The sequence below is a fragment of the Alosa pseudoharengus genome, unplaced genomic scaffold, assembly GCF_046254945.1.
Source record: "Alosa pseudoharengus isolate Yale_2024_CS ecotype anadromous, Long Island Sound unplaced genomic scaffold, YU_APseudo_1.1 YU_APseudo_1.1_scf_15, whole genome shotgun sequence".
Lineage (NCBI taxonomy): Eukaryota > Metazoa > Chordata > Actinopteri > Clupeiformes > Clupeidae > Alosa > Alosa pseudoharengus.
The window spans coordinates 836,081-852,080 of record NW_027468620.1 but is presented as its reverse complement, the minus strand read 5'-3'; the positions used below and the strand labels follow the sequence as shown (position 1 = coordinate 852,080).

At 37.9% G+C, this 16,000-nt stretch overlaps 1 protein-coding gene across 1 annotated transcript in view; it reads right to left on the bottom strand.

Annotated features, from left to right (window-relative positions):
- stk32c (serine/threonine kinase 32C) overlaps window positions 1-16,000 on the bottom strand; it is a 484,207-nt gene that overhangs the window by 261,140 nt on the left and 207,067 nt on the right. Inside the window, exon 5 of the mRNA XM_076286494.1 lies at window positions 8,445-8,482. Coding sequence (XP_076142609.1) covers window positions 8,445-8,482 — 38 coding nt within the window. The remainder of the gene's footprint in view (window positions 1-8,444; window positions 8,483-16,000) is intronic.

Here is a 16,000-nt window from a genome sequence, read left to right as displayed (position 1 = left end):
AGAGTAGCCTACATTTTCTAAATATTGCATTACTACTGCCACAGTGCTTACATTTATGTACAGAAACGTCCTACATGGAGTTATGAAAAATGTTAATGTTAATACCTTGGAGAATGAAAAAGGAAAATCAAGTCAAAAGTAAAGTCATTTTCATCTTTTTACCATGTTGCCAGGGATGGGCAGTATTTCTAATACATGTATTTAAAATACATTTTTCAAATACAAAATGCTATTTTGTAATTGAAACACTTGAAGCGAAAACTATCATTAACTTGTTCAGAAAATTGAAATAGTCTGGCGAGGTGGGGCCACAGGTTGGCACGTTCCCGGGATGGACCTGCTGCGTCTTCATCCATGGTTTCGTCTCTTATCTAAATCTGACCATGGAGTTGACTTTGGCGGAAAGCTGAAGGTGATTGCTGATAGGCTGTCCCAATCAGTGGCGCCTGCACAATCCAATCACGTTTGAGAGGGAAACAACAAATTGAGGGTTTCCGAGATTTTTCTTTTTTCCTTTTTTTTTAGAAGTAGTAACGGGTACTCACGGTTATGGAAAGAAATGTAGTGGAGTAAAGAGTACAATATTTGCCTCTCAAATGTACTTGAGTAAAGTCATGAGTACTCCCCAAAAATGATACTCAAGTAAAGTACAGATCCCTCAAAATTGTACTTAAGTACTGTACTCAAGTAAATGTACTCCGTTACTGTCCGGCTCTGCCTGTTCTACAAGATCATGCCCCGTGCAGATGTGCTCTATGCACAGCTGCAGAAAAGAGCAATTGATGCAGTGGAGGCACACAGGGTTACAGACAAGTCTGTGGCCAACATGAGAACGATAGGCCTACGTGATGTCCCGTGCCTTTGTGCAAAACATACCGGTGTCCAGGATAAGCGCAGGACCGCTTCTAACTTTGCTCAAATTGCCTATGAAGTGTGTGACAATCATAGTTACCGCCACCGACAGATTTTCATTCACTAGCCATTTTTCTGCCGCCATCCTATTTGATAGTTCAAGCTTCCTCAAATTTTCCAAATCATTCCCCAAGGAGCTCTTGAAAAAAACTGCCCTTTACGTGTATGTGTCACTTAATATTAATTTCTATACAAACCACGGTGGACACGCAAGCACTCATTCCATGGTATACCCCCCCCCCCCATACACACAGAATATTTACCTTTTTAATGAATAGCCTACTTTTAATTTACTCTTTAAAGTTGAGCTGGCTCTTGAACACAATCATTTTGTTACTTATAATTTATTTTATGAGTAGGCCTACATGACAATAAACAACGTGAACTTGACTATGAGAGCTGAGTGGTGTAAGGCGGCGTGAAGCCTATGCTTGGAGCTCCAGTGGAATTTTGATTTCGCAACGAATTCTCGGTTAAATTGTTTCCCTCTTGAGTTTTCCCCCCAAAGTAGTTCTCCACTGATCTGAGCTAATGAGCTGATTACGGTACCTACATTGTAGCTTTTATTTGTCTGGAATCTCAAAATTTTATGAATAAAATAACATTAAGTAGGCTAACCATATGTTAATAATGCATTAACAAAGCGGTATTTTGACCGCAAGTGGTAACATTATGGGATTCCATTCCAGATTTCGCTCATAGCCTAGCCATAGAAAGAAAGAGCCGTACAAATGAACAAAATCTCCGTGGACCGCCCTTAGTGTGCGTCCAGCTGCCGGTGACCAGGAATTATGCCACATTTTTTTTCTAAACTTGATCATCAGACTCTGCCCCGCCTATTTGTCAACCCAGGAGCCGCTACTGATGTCAGTTATTTGCACTACTGGTTAGATGTAAAACTGCATTTCGTTTTAGACTACTGGTACTTCATTTGTGCATTGACAATACAATTGAATATCATATGAACTAAAGATGACTAAAATCTTGCATATTTAGAAGAAATTCACCTCTCTTCTGTTGAAAACCGCATGGAACTGACAGGGATTGTTTTGTTTATTAATACATCAATAAATAAATAGATAAATAAATAAATAAAACATTATGCTGATACCTTCTGCTTTTCCCAAATACAATGTAGCCTACAGATGTACATGAACTTTCATCAGTCCAGTTGCGATGGATGAACTGTGATGAACTGCCCTACTTCTGATTGTTTAGAGATTTTAAAGGTTTTATAACAATGCTACACATTTTTTGGCTAGTGCTACAAATCTATTCACCTTTGCAGCGCCAGGCTACTTTCTGTGCAGCTTTCATCCGCTTTCATTCATTCATAGAACGTGTACTGTGCTGTAATGGAAACCTTATTCCGTATAGCCAAAGAGGTCTACGATAGCCTAAATTTAATTATTTGTTATTATTATGCATGATTTACTTTTTTATAAAATTCATAGGCTGATGCATATTGCTGATGCAGCAACAATTGTGTTTAAATGTAGGTTACTGCTTCAGCCAAGCTCAGAAGGGGGCGGCAAGCGACTGGTAGCTTGAGAGCAACGTGTTGGAGACTCATGGTGTAGGACAATGACTTTTCATTGGCAACAATATTAAACCAACCAACAATATAAAATATTAAGAAGAGCTGTAGGCAATTATTACCGGTACAATTATTACCGGTACTGCCCTTTATTTGTCCGAATCTGAGGCCCGGCTATAAATAGAATCCTGGCCATAACCTGAGGATTTAGGTATGCACGTGTGTTTCAGGCATAGTGCAAGCACTAATCTCTGACTGAAAATGCACAGAACTTGTGCATTTGAGAGTGCTCTCTTGCGGCTGTAGATGGTAATGTTTCATGTAGGGTTCAAGTCAGTTAATATGAATTAACATTTAAAAACATGTTCAATTACATATATTTTCACATATAAGTCGCACCTGACTAATAAGTCGCAGGACCAGGCAAACTATGAAAAAAAGTGTGACTTATAATCCGGAAAATATGGTACCAAGATGTGCGTCAAAAGTGGATGAAAAACATAAACCGAGATGGCTTCAAGCCAAACAAGAATTACTGACACATTATAGTACGAGTTCACTGCCTGTGAAAGCCTCACAACACCTTTTAGTGTGATGAGCTCATCTGCGATGGCATGCAGTATCTGGCTAATCCATCCAGAGCTCATGTTTTTCTGACCTTCAATCAGTGCCCTGTAGTTTGCGTTCTGAAGCTCATCACATGCCATACGATTAATAAAATAATCCTGAATACCTGTAAGAACATGTATTTTACTACTACAACTGGTCGTGGCTAATAGTTATTTGTAACTTGTGAAGCTTGTGAACATATTAGCAACACAGCTAGTAATGGCAGCGTTCGGTTTTATTGTTGTCATCAATTAATACACTCTTAATACATTATGTTGTCAATAAATTACCTTCATCGGTAAGTTTTGGCCACAGCCTGACATTTTCTTTCATGAGCAAGATCTCCTATTAGACATTCTCTGACAGGATGCTTCCATTGAAAAGCCATTAGAGGGCACCGGCAAGTGTCACACCGTCACATTCCGCAGGCACACAGTAATGGCGGCAGGCAAGATGGCGGTGTCCATAAAGTTTGCGGCGCATTTATGTATAGAATGCATTCTAGTTGTTGTTGTCTAATTATTAAGTTGACAGCTATTTAGAATGATCATAGGCGTGCATAAATAGACACTAAGTGGTGCTAAAGCACTAAGAAAAGTTTGCCCTTTATCAACGAAAATGCCCTTTTGAAACTTGTTTTTTTTTTTGTTTAATTATTAATATTATTAAGATTTTCCTGAGGTCGGTTTTGAAATGATCTTTTGAAAACCTGAGCCATTAAAAACGACTGAAACAATGCCCCGAAATGAGCCACCTCCTTGCGCACACCCGACCAGCCTATCTCTCTTCCTTTGTCACGTGAACTCGCGCGATCGCGCGCAGGGCACGCCAAATGCGCAGCACCATAGCAGTTCAGTAAGCGTCTTCAGATAGCAGGCATGGTCGCTGACAGGCTGCTTATCCCGTGCCCCATCAGCCAGGTAACATACAGATCAAGCAAAATCTTACAGTTTGCCCTCTAAGCCCAACATGTAATAATTTTGTTGTGCAGTAAAATGTCTCATTCAGCACCAAACAAGCATTTTTGCCAACTGGTCACCTGATAAACTAGTTAGATAAAGCTAGATCAAGTTTTACGCTGTAGCCCAAATCAATGACAGATAATGTGACGACGACATACAAATAATTTTGGTAGATTTTGCAAATTTATGTGTTAAGAATAGTGCTGTCAGTTAAACGCGTTATTAACGGCGTTAACGTAAACCTATTTTAACGGCGTAAATTTTTTTATCGCGAGATTAACGTTCTTTTTGGTGTAACAAACTTTGTCGTTTTTTCACATGCTGTTGCAACAACTAGTAACGTTAGAACAACTACAACACCACACCAGATCTCGCTAGACCAGAAACTAAACAATATGCACTGACGAATGGAATGGAACGTTGTATGTGCTGCACATACACGCCCCCTTTTAAGGGAAAGTTGACTGATTTAATGGATACCTATGCTGCATCAAAGTGGGGAGCGAAAAGGGCTTATAGTATACTTACTTAATCTTGAAACAAACGTGAATAAAAGGCACAAAATAAGGTTGGTGTAAGAGTTATCTGTGTGTTTATGGGATTAATGTGACCATGTTCCTATGTTTTGCTCTTTCCAGTTTACTAACAGGAGTGAGTGTCAAGAATGTATCGATAGGCACAGTCAAACTGCCTATGGCTGACTATAATTAAGTTCAGCAAGCTTAACTTTACATGTCATAACATCAACTAAACATAAGTCACACATTCATTCTATCACTTGTAATATGAACGTAGCCTATTTCCCACAACTAGGTGAGATAATTGGCTATGTTACAGTTGGCTATTCCACAGTTAGCTAGCTAGCAAGCTAACTGATATTATGGTAAGTGTAGCAACATTTGTACAATACATGGGGCATTGCAAACGAATTAGGTTGGTAATGTACAGGAGTAAGTTACATAAACATAATTCTTAATTCTTAAACGTAAAACGATTGAATGTCCTGTGAATTAATAACTAGATGTAACGTCAACGTGTGATTACTTTCCCATTGGAATCAATGATATAATGTGAACATGTTTTCCGCTAAAATGGGGCGTGATGCAGATTAAATGTATCTTTATGATGATGCGCCGTTAGTAGGCTACGTAAAGGCATGTTGCACACACTTGGTTGGGCTTACGAGCCGGTGTTCCAGTTAAGATGGTGAGCAGATTAACTGGTGATATTTGCATAAAATCAGTGAATATTCAACAAGACCCTGCCTACTTCTTAAGAGTGTTCTGCTCTGCCTCAGCCTAGTGCAGGTTCACATTTTCACGAAGTGTTTGCAAGTGAGACAATATAACAGATATCGCTGAAAACATCACCAGTGTATGTCTAATACATGTCTGTTTAAGCATTATCCGCACAAATATGACACATACTGAATGAATGGACAAAAATAAAACCACGCATGGACAAGAAAGTAGATTGGATTAGCTTGTACATCGTCTATACCACTACACTACGAGCCGCTGAAATCAATGCCAGATTTCTATGTAGGCCTATATATTGAACTGTTAGTCAAAGTTAACACAGGTTAACATATGTGAGAAATATACGCCCATGTTAACTGGTGCTATCACAATTTAACATGGGCATATGCAAGCCTCAAAACAACAAAATAGGTTCATCTTTGCCTCACATACCAAAACCTAACTGATGTACAACAAACTGGCATGTCCCACTAACACTTATCCGTTTTGGGGGTTAATAATATGAAACACGTCAGTCATGTGCAAAAATTATCATAACTTAGTGTCATGTCTCGGTGAAGTTATGCAGTGAGCTGTCTAGTGATTTGAAGTGAACACATGAAACTTATTTTCTCAGAGTTAAATATTATTTAATTTGTTGGTCCTAATTTGACGACACAAAATGGTTATCATGGTGGCATATATTACAAAACTTCGATGTAGCTAGAGAGTTGCTGTTTCAGATTCCCACGTAGCCTAAATTAGAAAATAGTTTAGCCTACTTACTGCTCGTTCAGCAGCCTGTTGCAAAACATTCACTTAGCCTAGATGTTTGCTATAATGAATATCTTGATCCATTGACAAATAAGCTGTCACAAGACAACATAGACCTACATTCATTTAATAGGAACACCATGCTATTGCATAGATACAAAATAACCAGTGGTGCAATTGGTTAGCAGGGTGGACTACTACTGCAAGCTTGCTATTTTAGTGAGCAGTTCGAGGCCCAAGTGATCTTCATAATTTTTGCGCATTATAATCACGATGTGTGTTTCTGCACAAAAAACGAGCAACGTCTGATGGGGTCATTTGTTACTGTTTGTGATGCAAAATTACTGAGGCAAAATTCATCTGCATTATTCAAGGCATGCATTCGCTGTGTTTGCTCATGTTATAGGCTATCACCAGTTAACATGGACATCAGGATAGCTAGTAAGCTAGTAGACTAGTCTACTAGACCAGTGTTTCTCAAAGTGTGGTCCGGGGACCACTGGTGGTCCGCAAGCTATCCCAAGTGGTCCGCGAGCAGATGTGGTAAAATATAATATATATGAGATGTTTGCAATATTGAACCAACTTGTATGTAAATCCGAACAGTTTTGCAACACTATCTATGTAAGATATGCCAGTTTAAATCATATGAACCCTCTGACACAATAGCAAATTGCAAAGACAATAAGCAAGGTGGCTCAGTGAGCAGGCCTATCGTGTAGGCTAATACTATTGAAGTTTTTTTTTTTAGCTAGGTGGTCCGTGAGTTTCTTTTTTATTGGTTAAGTGGTCCTTCATCTGAAAAAGTTTGAAAAACACTGTACTAGACTAATGACAAGTGTTGCTCTGTGGCGTAGTGGTGATAGTGCTTACTACTTGGAGCATTTTGCCTCAGTGAGACTCATGTTTGAAACCCAACAAAACCTTCGCTGATTTACTTTGACACATTTCCTGTTTGCACAACATTTTGTGTGGATGCTTAAGCAGACATGCATTATATACAACAAAAAACTTCGGCGTTGATGTGTGTGGCAAGTGACAGTGCACCATAGACTGTAGGCCTATAAAATGGCAATGCACTCATGTTGAAAAGTTCCTTATTTTCAACTGATCTCAAAGATAATGAATATAGTATGAATATAATATTTTCTGTTTGGTATGCCCTTTATAATGTGTGTAGACCTACATTTTGTGCATGCACTTCTGCGGTAGCATTTATTTCAGTTTATATCAGCTATATTTCTGAAGAATATATTGTGTTGCCTCAGGTCTGCTGCACATCTTTTGAAATTTGATTTGAAATAATCAAATAGACCTACCGTCTTAACGTTCAGTAAATAAAGTAACTTGCTTTGCTTTCATTTGAATCCCAATCAAGATACACAATAATTGCTTTATTGTTAATATGGACTTAATCGTTTGACAGCACTAGTTAAGAAGAACGTTTTCTGTTGTATATGTTTTGTTAGGCAACATGTATTAACACATTCATTTGTGACAGAAGAAACGGGAAGTTCCCCATTACCTGTGAAAAATGCCCATCTGCATTCATGTAATGACAACAGTCAGTAGCCCACTATAACTCCTTCTCGCACTGTTTGGTCTCTATTGTTTTACAGATCAAGTAAAATCGTACAGTTTGCCCTCTAAGCCCAACGTGTAATCATTTTGTTGTGCAGTAAAATGTCTCATACAGCATCAAACAACTAAGCATTTTTAGCCGACTGGTCACCTGATAAAGTTTTACGCTGTAGCCCAAGTCAATGACAGATAACGTGAGGACAACCACATAGGCTACAAATAATTTCGGTAGAGTTTGCAATTGCAAATCTATGTGTTAAGACGAACGTTTTCTGTTGTATAGGTTTTGTTAGGTAACATAAATTAACACATTTTGGTCTCTTTATTGTCTTAGACTACGTTTACACGAAGCAGGGTATTTTCCTAAACGAATATCGAGCCATCTACGTTTGCAAATAAAACTGCATAAACAGAGTTTTCCCAAAAAAACACTTTGGCCGGAGTTTTTTTGGATAACCGTTTTACGGGGCAAATTCTCCGTTTGCGTCTAAATGAAAGGCTCAAACGTAGGGAAATGTCTTCGTTTATAAAAATACACATGCTCGTGTAAACGGGGTCTTAATTGTATATTGATTTACTAATTTCATTCAACATGTGCGTGTAATTTTTTTTTTATAATTAAGTGTTCCATGTGCGCTAAAAAGTGCCCATCCCCCCCCCCCCCCTCCTGAGCACCTGCCCCCCAAAATGTCTGTGCACACCACTGACAATGATAAAAGAACATACAATTACAACATTTGTCACACATTGCATTACAGATCTGGATTGTGATTCCAATACAGTTTACAAACAGACTGCAAACACTTTCAGCTTGGATTTGGACAGCCTTACCTTGTTCATCCAGTAGGATATTATCAGGTTTGATATCCCTGAAAGAAAGAGATATGTAGTGTCAGGATGAATACAGTGTGCTTCCTCCCTTTCAAATGTTACATTTTCACCAATATTGAATAGGTGTAATTTTAACTGGAAATTAAGTATTTGAAATATAGGCCATTCTGAGAGATCACTAAACTGGCTGAACTTTTCATCACTAACATGCTCTTGTCCAATCTGTAGTCCAATTGTAAAAAACTGTTTTAGCTATACCTCATATGCATTGTTATGTCCAAAGATCTAAACTATCTTAGTTTAAAAACTAATGTTTCTGGAAAGTTTGATCACACACTAAAAGATGGAAGGAAAAAAACAAGGACACAATTTTATTCAATTATGAAGAATTTAATATTGATCATATTGAAATCCCAGTTAAAGGAGAAATCTGGTGAATTTTCACCTAGATCTGCTTCTCGAATTCACTCTAGGGGCATGTCCATGAGCCCCCATCCACATGCCCCCCGAGTTGCCGTATTTCTCCTTTAATATCTGGTCCAAAATATCTGACATCGGAATTTTACCTATTATTTTATATAGAAGTGAAATATTGGGTTTTGACAGAAGGGACAAACATTAGAAGCCCTCCAAGCCAAATTCTGTAAAAAATGTATGTATAAAGACGCCTAAGTTTTGTGTTTCATGTTTTTTTTTTTTTCTCACCACAGCAAAATAGCCTAGTGGAGGGCAAGAGGAGGAATCGAGTCCATGGAATGTAATGGGAGCCACAGCTGGTAATACGACAGAAATACACATTGATATGGTCAGAAGAAAAAATATACGTGCCTCATGTTATGTCACAAGAATGCAGCGTCGTCGTCGCAGACATGGGCATTTGCGGCTTTCGCCATGGATTTCGCAACGCCTCTTTAGATGAAGTAGTAGAATAATTATCACAGAAGCTATAGTGTATATTTAGATCATTCAAATCTTTAAATTTGGGGTAAGGTTGGTAAAGCCTACTTTAGTTTAGGTTTGCATCTGGTTTATGGTCATGTTCAGCGACAAGGATGTCTTTAATGAACAACGTCAACAAAAATAGAATTATTATACAATATATAAGAGCAGCCTTGAAAAACAATGTTTTACATCATGCAATGTCTGAACGAACAGTTGGTCAAAGTGGGATACTTTGCATTGCCTCTTATAAAAAGAGGATTTGCAACATTGAAACACTGTCACGCCAACCAATAGCAATGCTATAATTCGTTTTTTATTGAATTCAAATGATAAATGCATCACCGGCACATCCGGGAACTTTGCAGTACGTTTCCGCCCCCTTTTGGGGGGAAAGCAGACAGTTGGATTGAATGGAAACCTATGGCGCTGCATCGACGTAGGGAATGAAAAAGGGATTATACTTATTAAATCTTTCAGCAAACATGAATAAAAATACTTATCTGGAATGTTGTCCCTATCGTCCTACTTTTAAGCGGGCCTACCTACAGGAATACAATTGGGCTACAGATTTTCTACAGGAATAGCATGTTCTGAAAAGGCACTAGTTTGTATTCATTTAAAAAGACACTATGTAAAACTACTTTTTAATAACTCAAAAATAAAGCATGTAAGCAATTTAAATAAATAAATGAAAAATAAGCCGGCATAGCATACAATCTGGCACACTGATCGCATATGCCTGCCCTGCCCTAATAAAGAAATAGGCCTATTTGGTTAACGGCGAGTGAATATGTTTGCAGCCTAGAAAAAACGCAGGACAAATTAAACATTCTGGTTTTCTCCGAGTGCAACGATGATAGACAGACATCATTTGGACAAAATATAGAGCATATTAACCTCCGTTGCTCAGCCAAATGCCTTCCTGTTACGTAAGGGATAATGTATAGAACGCTGGTCATTACTGGGAAGATAAGTCCCGACAGGGCGAACCGGACCCCGACGCGCAGCGGAGGGGTCTTGTTCCGCCCTGAAGGGACTTATTTTCACAGTAATGACCGGTGTTCTATACATTATCCCGCTTATTATACGGCTACTTGCCAAAACGAAATAATAAACTCCCCACATCACTTTAGCCTACATAACCTAGCCTAATTGTTACCGTTCATCGTGGCATTTGCTGAGAAACAAATAGTTCGCAACAACACACGCTGCTGAACTTGAATCAAACATTCTTTAGAACACAGCTGATCAACCGACTGCTTTCACGTTTGAATGAAGTTCCAGTCGTTGCGTAGTGATATGAAAGACGTATCAGAAGCACAAAACCCATTGCCATTGACAGCGGTAATTATATGTTTGCAGCGGTAATAGAGCTGGTAAGTCCCGCCCTTTCCGCTATCCCCGCTGGACCTCTAGATTGAAAAATTGTTAATGCAAGTGAATGTGAGAAAATAATTATTTTCTGGTCCCGTTTGAATTTTGCCATGTGTTGTCTGTTGTCTGTTGTCTGTGAATTTTTAATATAATTTTTCGTGTAAAGAATGCTACAATTGAGCGGGTAGAAGTTTGATGCGGTTAAACTTTGTATGAGAGCACTTTGTGGACTACAACTTTCCGCTAGACGACAGCTAACTAGTTTCCCATAACAACCATCAGTTGGTCGAGATGTAGAGGGTTATTAAGATCGACTTTGAACACAGTGAACCATACAACTTTACAATCACACTGTATCATAGTGTTAATGTGTTGAGTGAAGCTAGACATATTTCGAATATTTTTGTTACCATGTGTGTTTATTCCTGCCGTTACAAAAACTAGCATCTCAGTTAATGTTAGCGATTAGAGCTAGCTCACGTCACAGGCGACATGTAGTCTTTCTCGTTATGTCTTTTCCACAACTGATAGCCGAAGAATCATATAATATACTGTCAAACTCGTAACATGAAAAATTATATTAAAAATTCACAGACAACATATGTTCACATTCATGGCACAATTCAAACGGGACCAGAAAATAATTATTTTCTCACATTCACTTGCATTGACGATTTTTCAATCTAGAGGTCCACTGGGGGTTTAGCGGATGGGCGGGACTTACCAGCTCTATTACATGAATATATCTTACCGCTAGAACTTTGGGAAATCCCATTCAAGTCAATGGAGCATTCTACTAGCATTGTGAAGAGCCGTATAATAAGTCCTGTTATCACGGAGTTACGCGATAAACGATTTTTGATGGTCACAAGTTTACTTCATTAGGGTTTATTTTTTTGATTATTAAAGAGTGTTTTTAATTTAAAGGCTTGACTTTGTGCTTATTCAGAAGAGCATTTAGTGCTCTCCCCAATCCCAGACGTTCACATTGCATGTTTGTTTGTAATGGATGCAACCGCGAGATATACTCGTCATAGGCGCCGATACCATGGGTGCTCCATCTCTCGGGCACCCACTGAAAACATCGAGCACCCACGTGTGCCAGCTTACAGTCCAGGCTAAATTTACATTAATTTAAAATCAAACATCGCAGTTTATGTTAAATTCAGCATCTCTCATAATGTGATTGGATATGTTGCTGTCAATTCCTTACTCCATATACTAAACACCAATGAGAGCGTCTCTCGTATGAAAATTCCTGACACTTCCTACCTGAAGAATTAACGCAAGGCTTTGTCGGGTCTTCAGCCCCGAATGTTTAAAATGTATATAGCCCTGAATATCATTTTAAAAGTAGTCTGACAAAGCTTATTGTTTTGTGACACAGCTAAACACTGGTAGGGGAGACCGGGTATGGTTGTAACATGGGGGGAGTTGTAACATCACCAATTCCACCAATTAGGGATAAGATATGAGCCATGTGACAGTTTCTGACTCCTCATACTTCCTTAACGATCACACATGGACATTTTCAAGTTGTTAGTGCCATTTATCCCGGAGTAAGGAGAAAAATTCAACATCTGAGGTAAGAAAGTAACTTTTTTTTTTTAGATTTATTTTTTTTCTAGTGCTTTTACCTTTGTAGATACAGTTGTATGAGTTACATCAGGTCAAACTATAGTTTCTCTAGTAAAGAATGGTGTAGCTCTCTCTTGCTAATGTCAAAGCACCATGCTAATACAGCTAGCTAAACAATGGATGACAGTGGTGGGGTAGGTTGTAACACATTTTTTGAATATGTTACAACATGTGGAATGGGGCTAGTAGACCCATTTTATGTCTGTTTAATTTCATCTTTGTGTGTGTGACTGTTCAGCCCTCTCTCTCTTTCCATGAGAGACACAAATACATACACACACAAAAGTATAAACATTGTGGTTTTTATATTTAGTTTAAAACGTTAATATGATCTCCATTCTCTATGTGAAGAACGTATTGTATGGTATACAATGTTGGTGAATCTATTTTCACACCCTGTGTACCCTGTTTATGCAATAAATCAGTATATCAAATGGAATTCCATTGTTATTCTGCATTTTTTTTTTACCTGTTAATCTACCCCAATAGGTGTTACAATCTACCCCAGTAGTGGGGTAGGTTGTAACAAAGGTACACACTGTATTTGTCATAATCTCACAAATTCTGTAATATAGTTGAAGAGATTTAAATGGTTGCAACTTGTAGTAGACAAATGTGGGTACTTTGCCAAAAAGTTCCAGAACTGTAGCTTTAACCCTTACAAGCCTGACCGTTCTAATTTCGTTAAAATTTTAACGATGACCAATCATCTAATATCTCAGCTGTCCAATGACTGATTTTATTTCTGAAATCTTCCCCGTAATGCTGACAACATAAGCTTCAATTTGATATGATTGGTTAAGGGGTTTATGGCGCGAAATGTTTTGGATACTTGAAGATGAGTCTTGAAAAAATATTTTCACTTGAGTCGGTGCATTTAAAATGGACAGCTGGATGCCACCTGCACTTAAGTTGGAGTTTACTTCGACTGGAAACCACAAAGCTGGATAAACTGAGGTAATATTGTTTTTACATCGGTTCTAGTTATGGTTTATCTTAATTTTAAGTCCTTAAATCATGTTATTTGACAGTAATATGCTTTCTCATCAGCGTCAACATTATGGCTTAGCGGGGGGCTAGTGCATCATCACGTAACTTTAGCTAACTGTATAATTCTGAACTGCTTGCAATATTATCGTTTGCTTTTGATGTCAGTTATTTTCATTTGACAGTTTCATTTAAAAACCTGTTAGTATATAACCTGTAGGTAAGTTTGTTTTCTAGTACCAATTTGCTTGTTAGGTAAGCATTATATTGGCAAGACAGTATAGCAAACCAAAGCTGAATAAATCAATGGGCGCCGCGTTTCTAAGTTGCGTTCTCTTACATGAAATAAGTTGAGCGATATTTTTACTCCTCTCAATATGTAACGTTAGTTGTAGAAAATAAGATGTGAAATCACATATTCTGTCAGAAATGTAATTAACTTATTGCCTTTCCTCCGGTTGTTATCTGTAGTGCAGTCTGTAGTGAACTATTTTAGCTTGCTAACTTCTAAATGACAAACATCAGACGTGCTTGTCTCAACATTTTCTAAGATGGCATGACTTGAAATAGATGAAGCACAACTCCTCAATATTTAGTTATAGAAAACATGATGTGAAATCACATATTCTGTCAGAAATGTCATTATTGCATTTCAGCAGTTTGTTACTAGGTGAAATGTAATCTGTCTTTATCTTGATGCCAGCCAGGCAATCAGATTTAGGGTAGCTAAACCCATGTGTAATACAATGACTTTTCATAGGCCTACTTAGAAATATTTCGAGTATATTCTGAGGATGCTTCAATAGTTTAGGCTACCTCTTCTTTTGTGTGCATACATGCACAAATCTGTAGTTTTGTAATTTTATTTTTTACATTAATAAAGGTATTTGTATGATTTCGCTCTTGTTTCAGATGGAGGATGACAAGACCTACACAGACCTTCTCGCAAGCCTGAAGAGGTAGCTGACTGCTCATGAGCTTGCGCTCACAATGCTGAAGACCATGAGGGGATGGAGGAAGAAGGTATAGATTTATGTGCCATGCGTAGGATGGTGCAGACTAAAAAACTGTGTGAAATAGACTTGTTATGTTCTTTTTTACTCACATTGTTGTCCCAGGCATATGTGGTTTTACCAACCGGAAGGAATGGGAGCTTGTGCTTAGTAGGCCATCGTATGCAAACAGTGCAGGGGCATGGGACAAAGACCCCAGAAGAGTTTCACAGGTTTCTGGGATTGATCATTTACATGGGGTTCACTTCCCTCCCTAAAATCCATTGCTACTGGGGAACCAAGTCTGGGCAGGGATCAGGGGACATTGACCAAATGATGAATACATATTGTGTACTCCAAAAAACGTAGAATACCAGAAAGCACTTTTTCTCCATTGCCGTTGTCAGTAGCTTCTTGTTATTTCAAGTTTGACAATGCAATGCAGAATCTACCTAGGTTTGGTAGCTACAACCAGAAAGAATTTGGAGGAAATCTATCACAACAGCTGGTAGGCATTTCCGTTGAAATTTCAGCCTCACCTTCAGCTGCTCCAACTACTACTCTGTCGTCTTTCCATCAAGTACATACTGTATTCCTGTACAGCAGGAGCTTGTTATAAAACAAAGTACATAATAAAACTAAAGTAGCTTGTATGGCCCTGGAGTGTAACGGTAGGCGAATTTGTTTTATTGATAAACAAATTGCTGTCAGATTTGGCATTCTGCAAAAGGGGATGCGTTTAGTAATGAGTCATAGCTCTTCTGTGTTCAACCTTCAGGTTCCCCACCCCACCTTTCCCTATCCTCCTCTGTAAGTGTGTGTGTGTGTGGGTATGAGTTTGTGTGTATATGTGTGTATGTGTTTATTCTCTACAGGCTTGTTCTAAGTATGTAATCCACTTTCAAATGTTTAGAACACATTGAGTTTTGAGTGATGTTGATTGTATTCCTAGCTTTTTATGAATAATAATACATTTTATATATGTATATAATTTTCATATTATACTGATTTATATAAGGAAGTTGTATTTGTTGAATCAAATGTATTTTATGTCTCTTTTCCGAAATGGTCTTCAATGAATACAGTATACTTACTTCCTGTATTACTGGTAAGGTACAGTATGTTTTTTTTTTTAATGTCATTCCTATTGACTGTAGCATTTGCTTATATACAAATAAATGGTTTATTCTTATAGACCAAATACATCTAAACCATTGTTTCTGACTTGATTATTAGTTTTTATGCATACTTTTATGTTGTTGGTGAGAAAGTGAATGTGAATTCTGTCAACATTCTAAATCCCGTTTCCTGCATTTTTTTTACACTGATCACTAAAAATATCATAACTTTTGAAAGGTTAATGATATTCCAATACAGTTTTTATTGTTAAATAGCCCACAACTTGCTGAACATTTCATACACTCTATATTTTTCTCTATCTTGTAGAGAAATATGATGAAAATTCATTTTTATGTGAATGAAATTAAATTTTGACAAATTCCGGATATACATTTGGAGAGGATTTTCAAATACTGTTCATTACTATATCAACATTACCATATGTATTTTACATCATTTCATAGAACGGATCCTTCTGATTACAATGGTATGTATATCCCATTG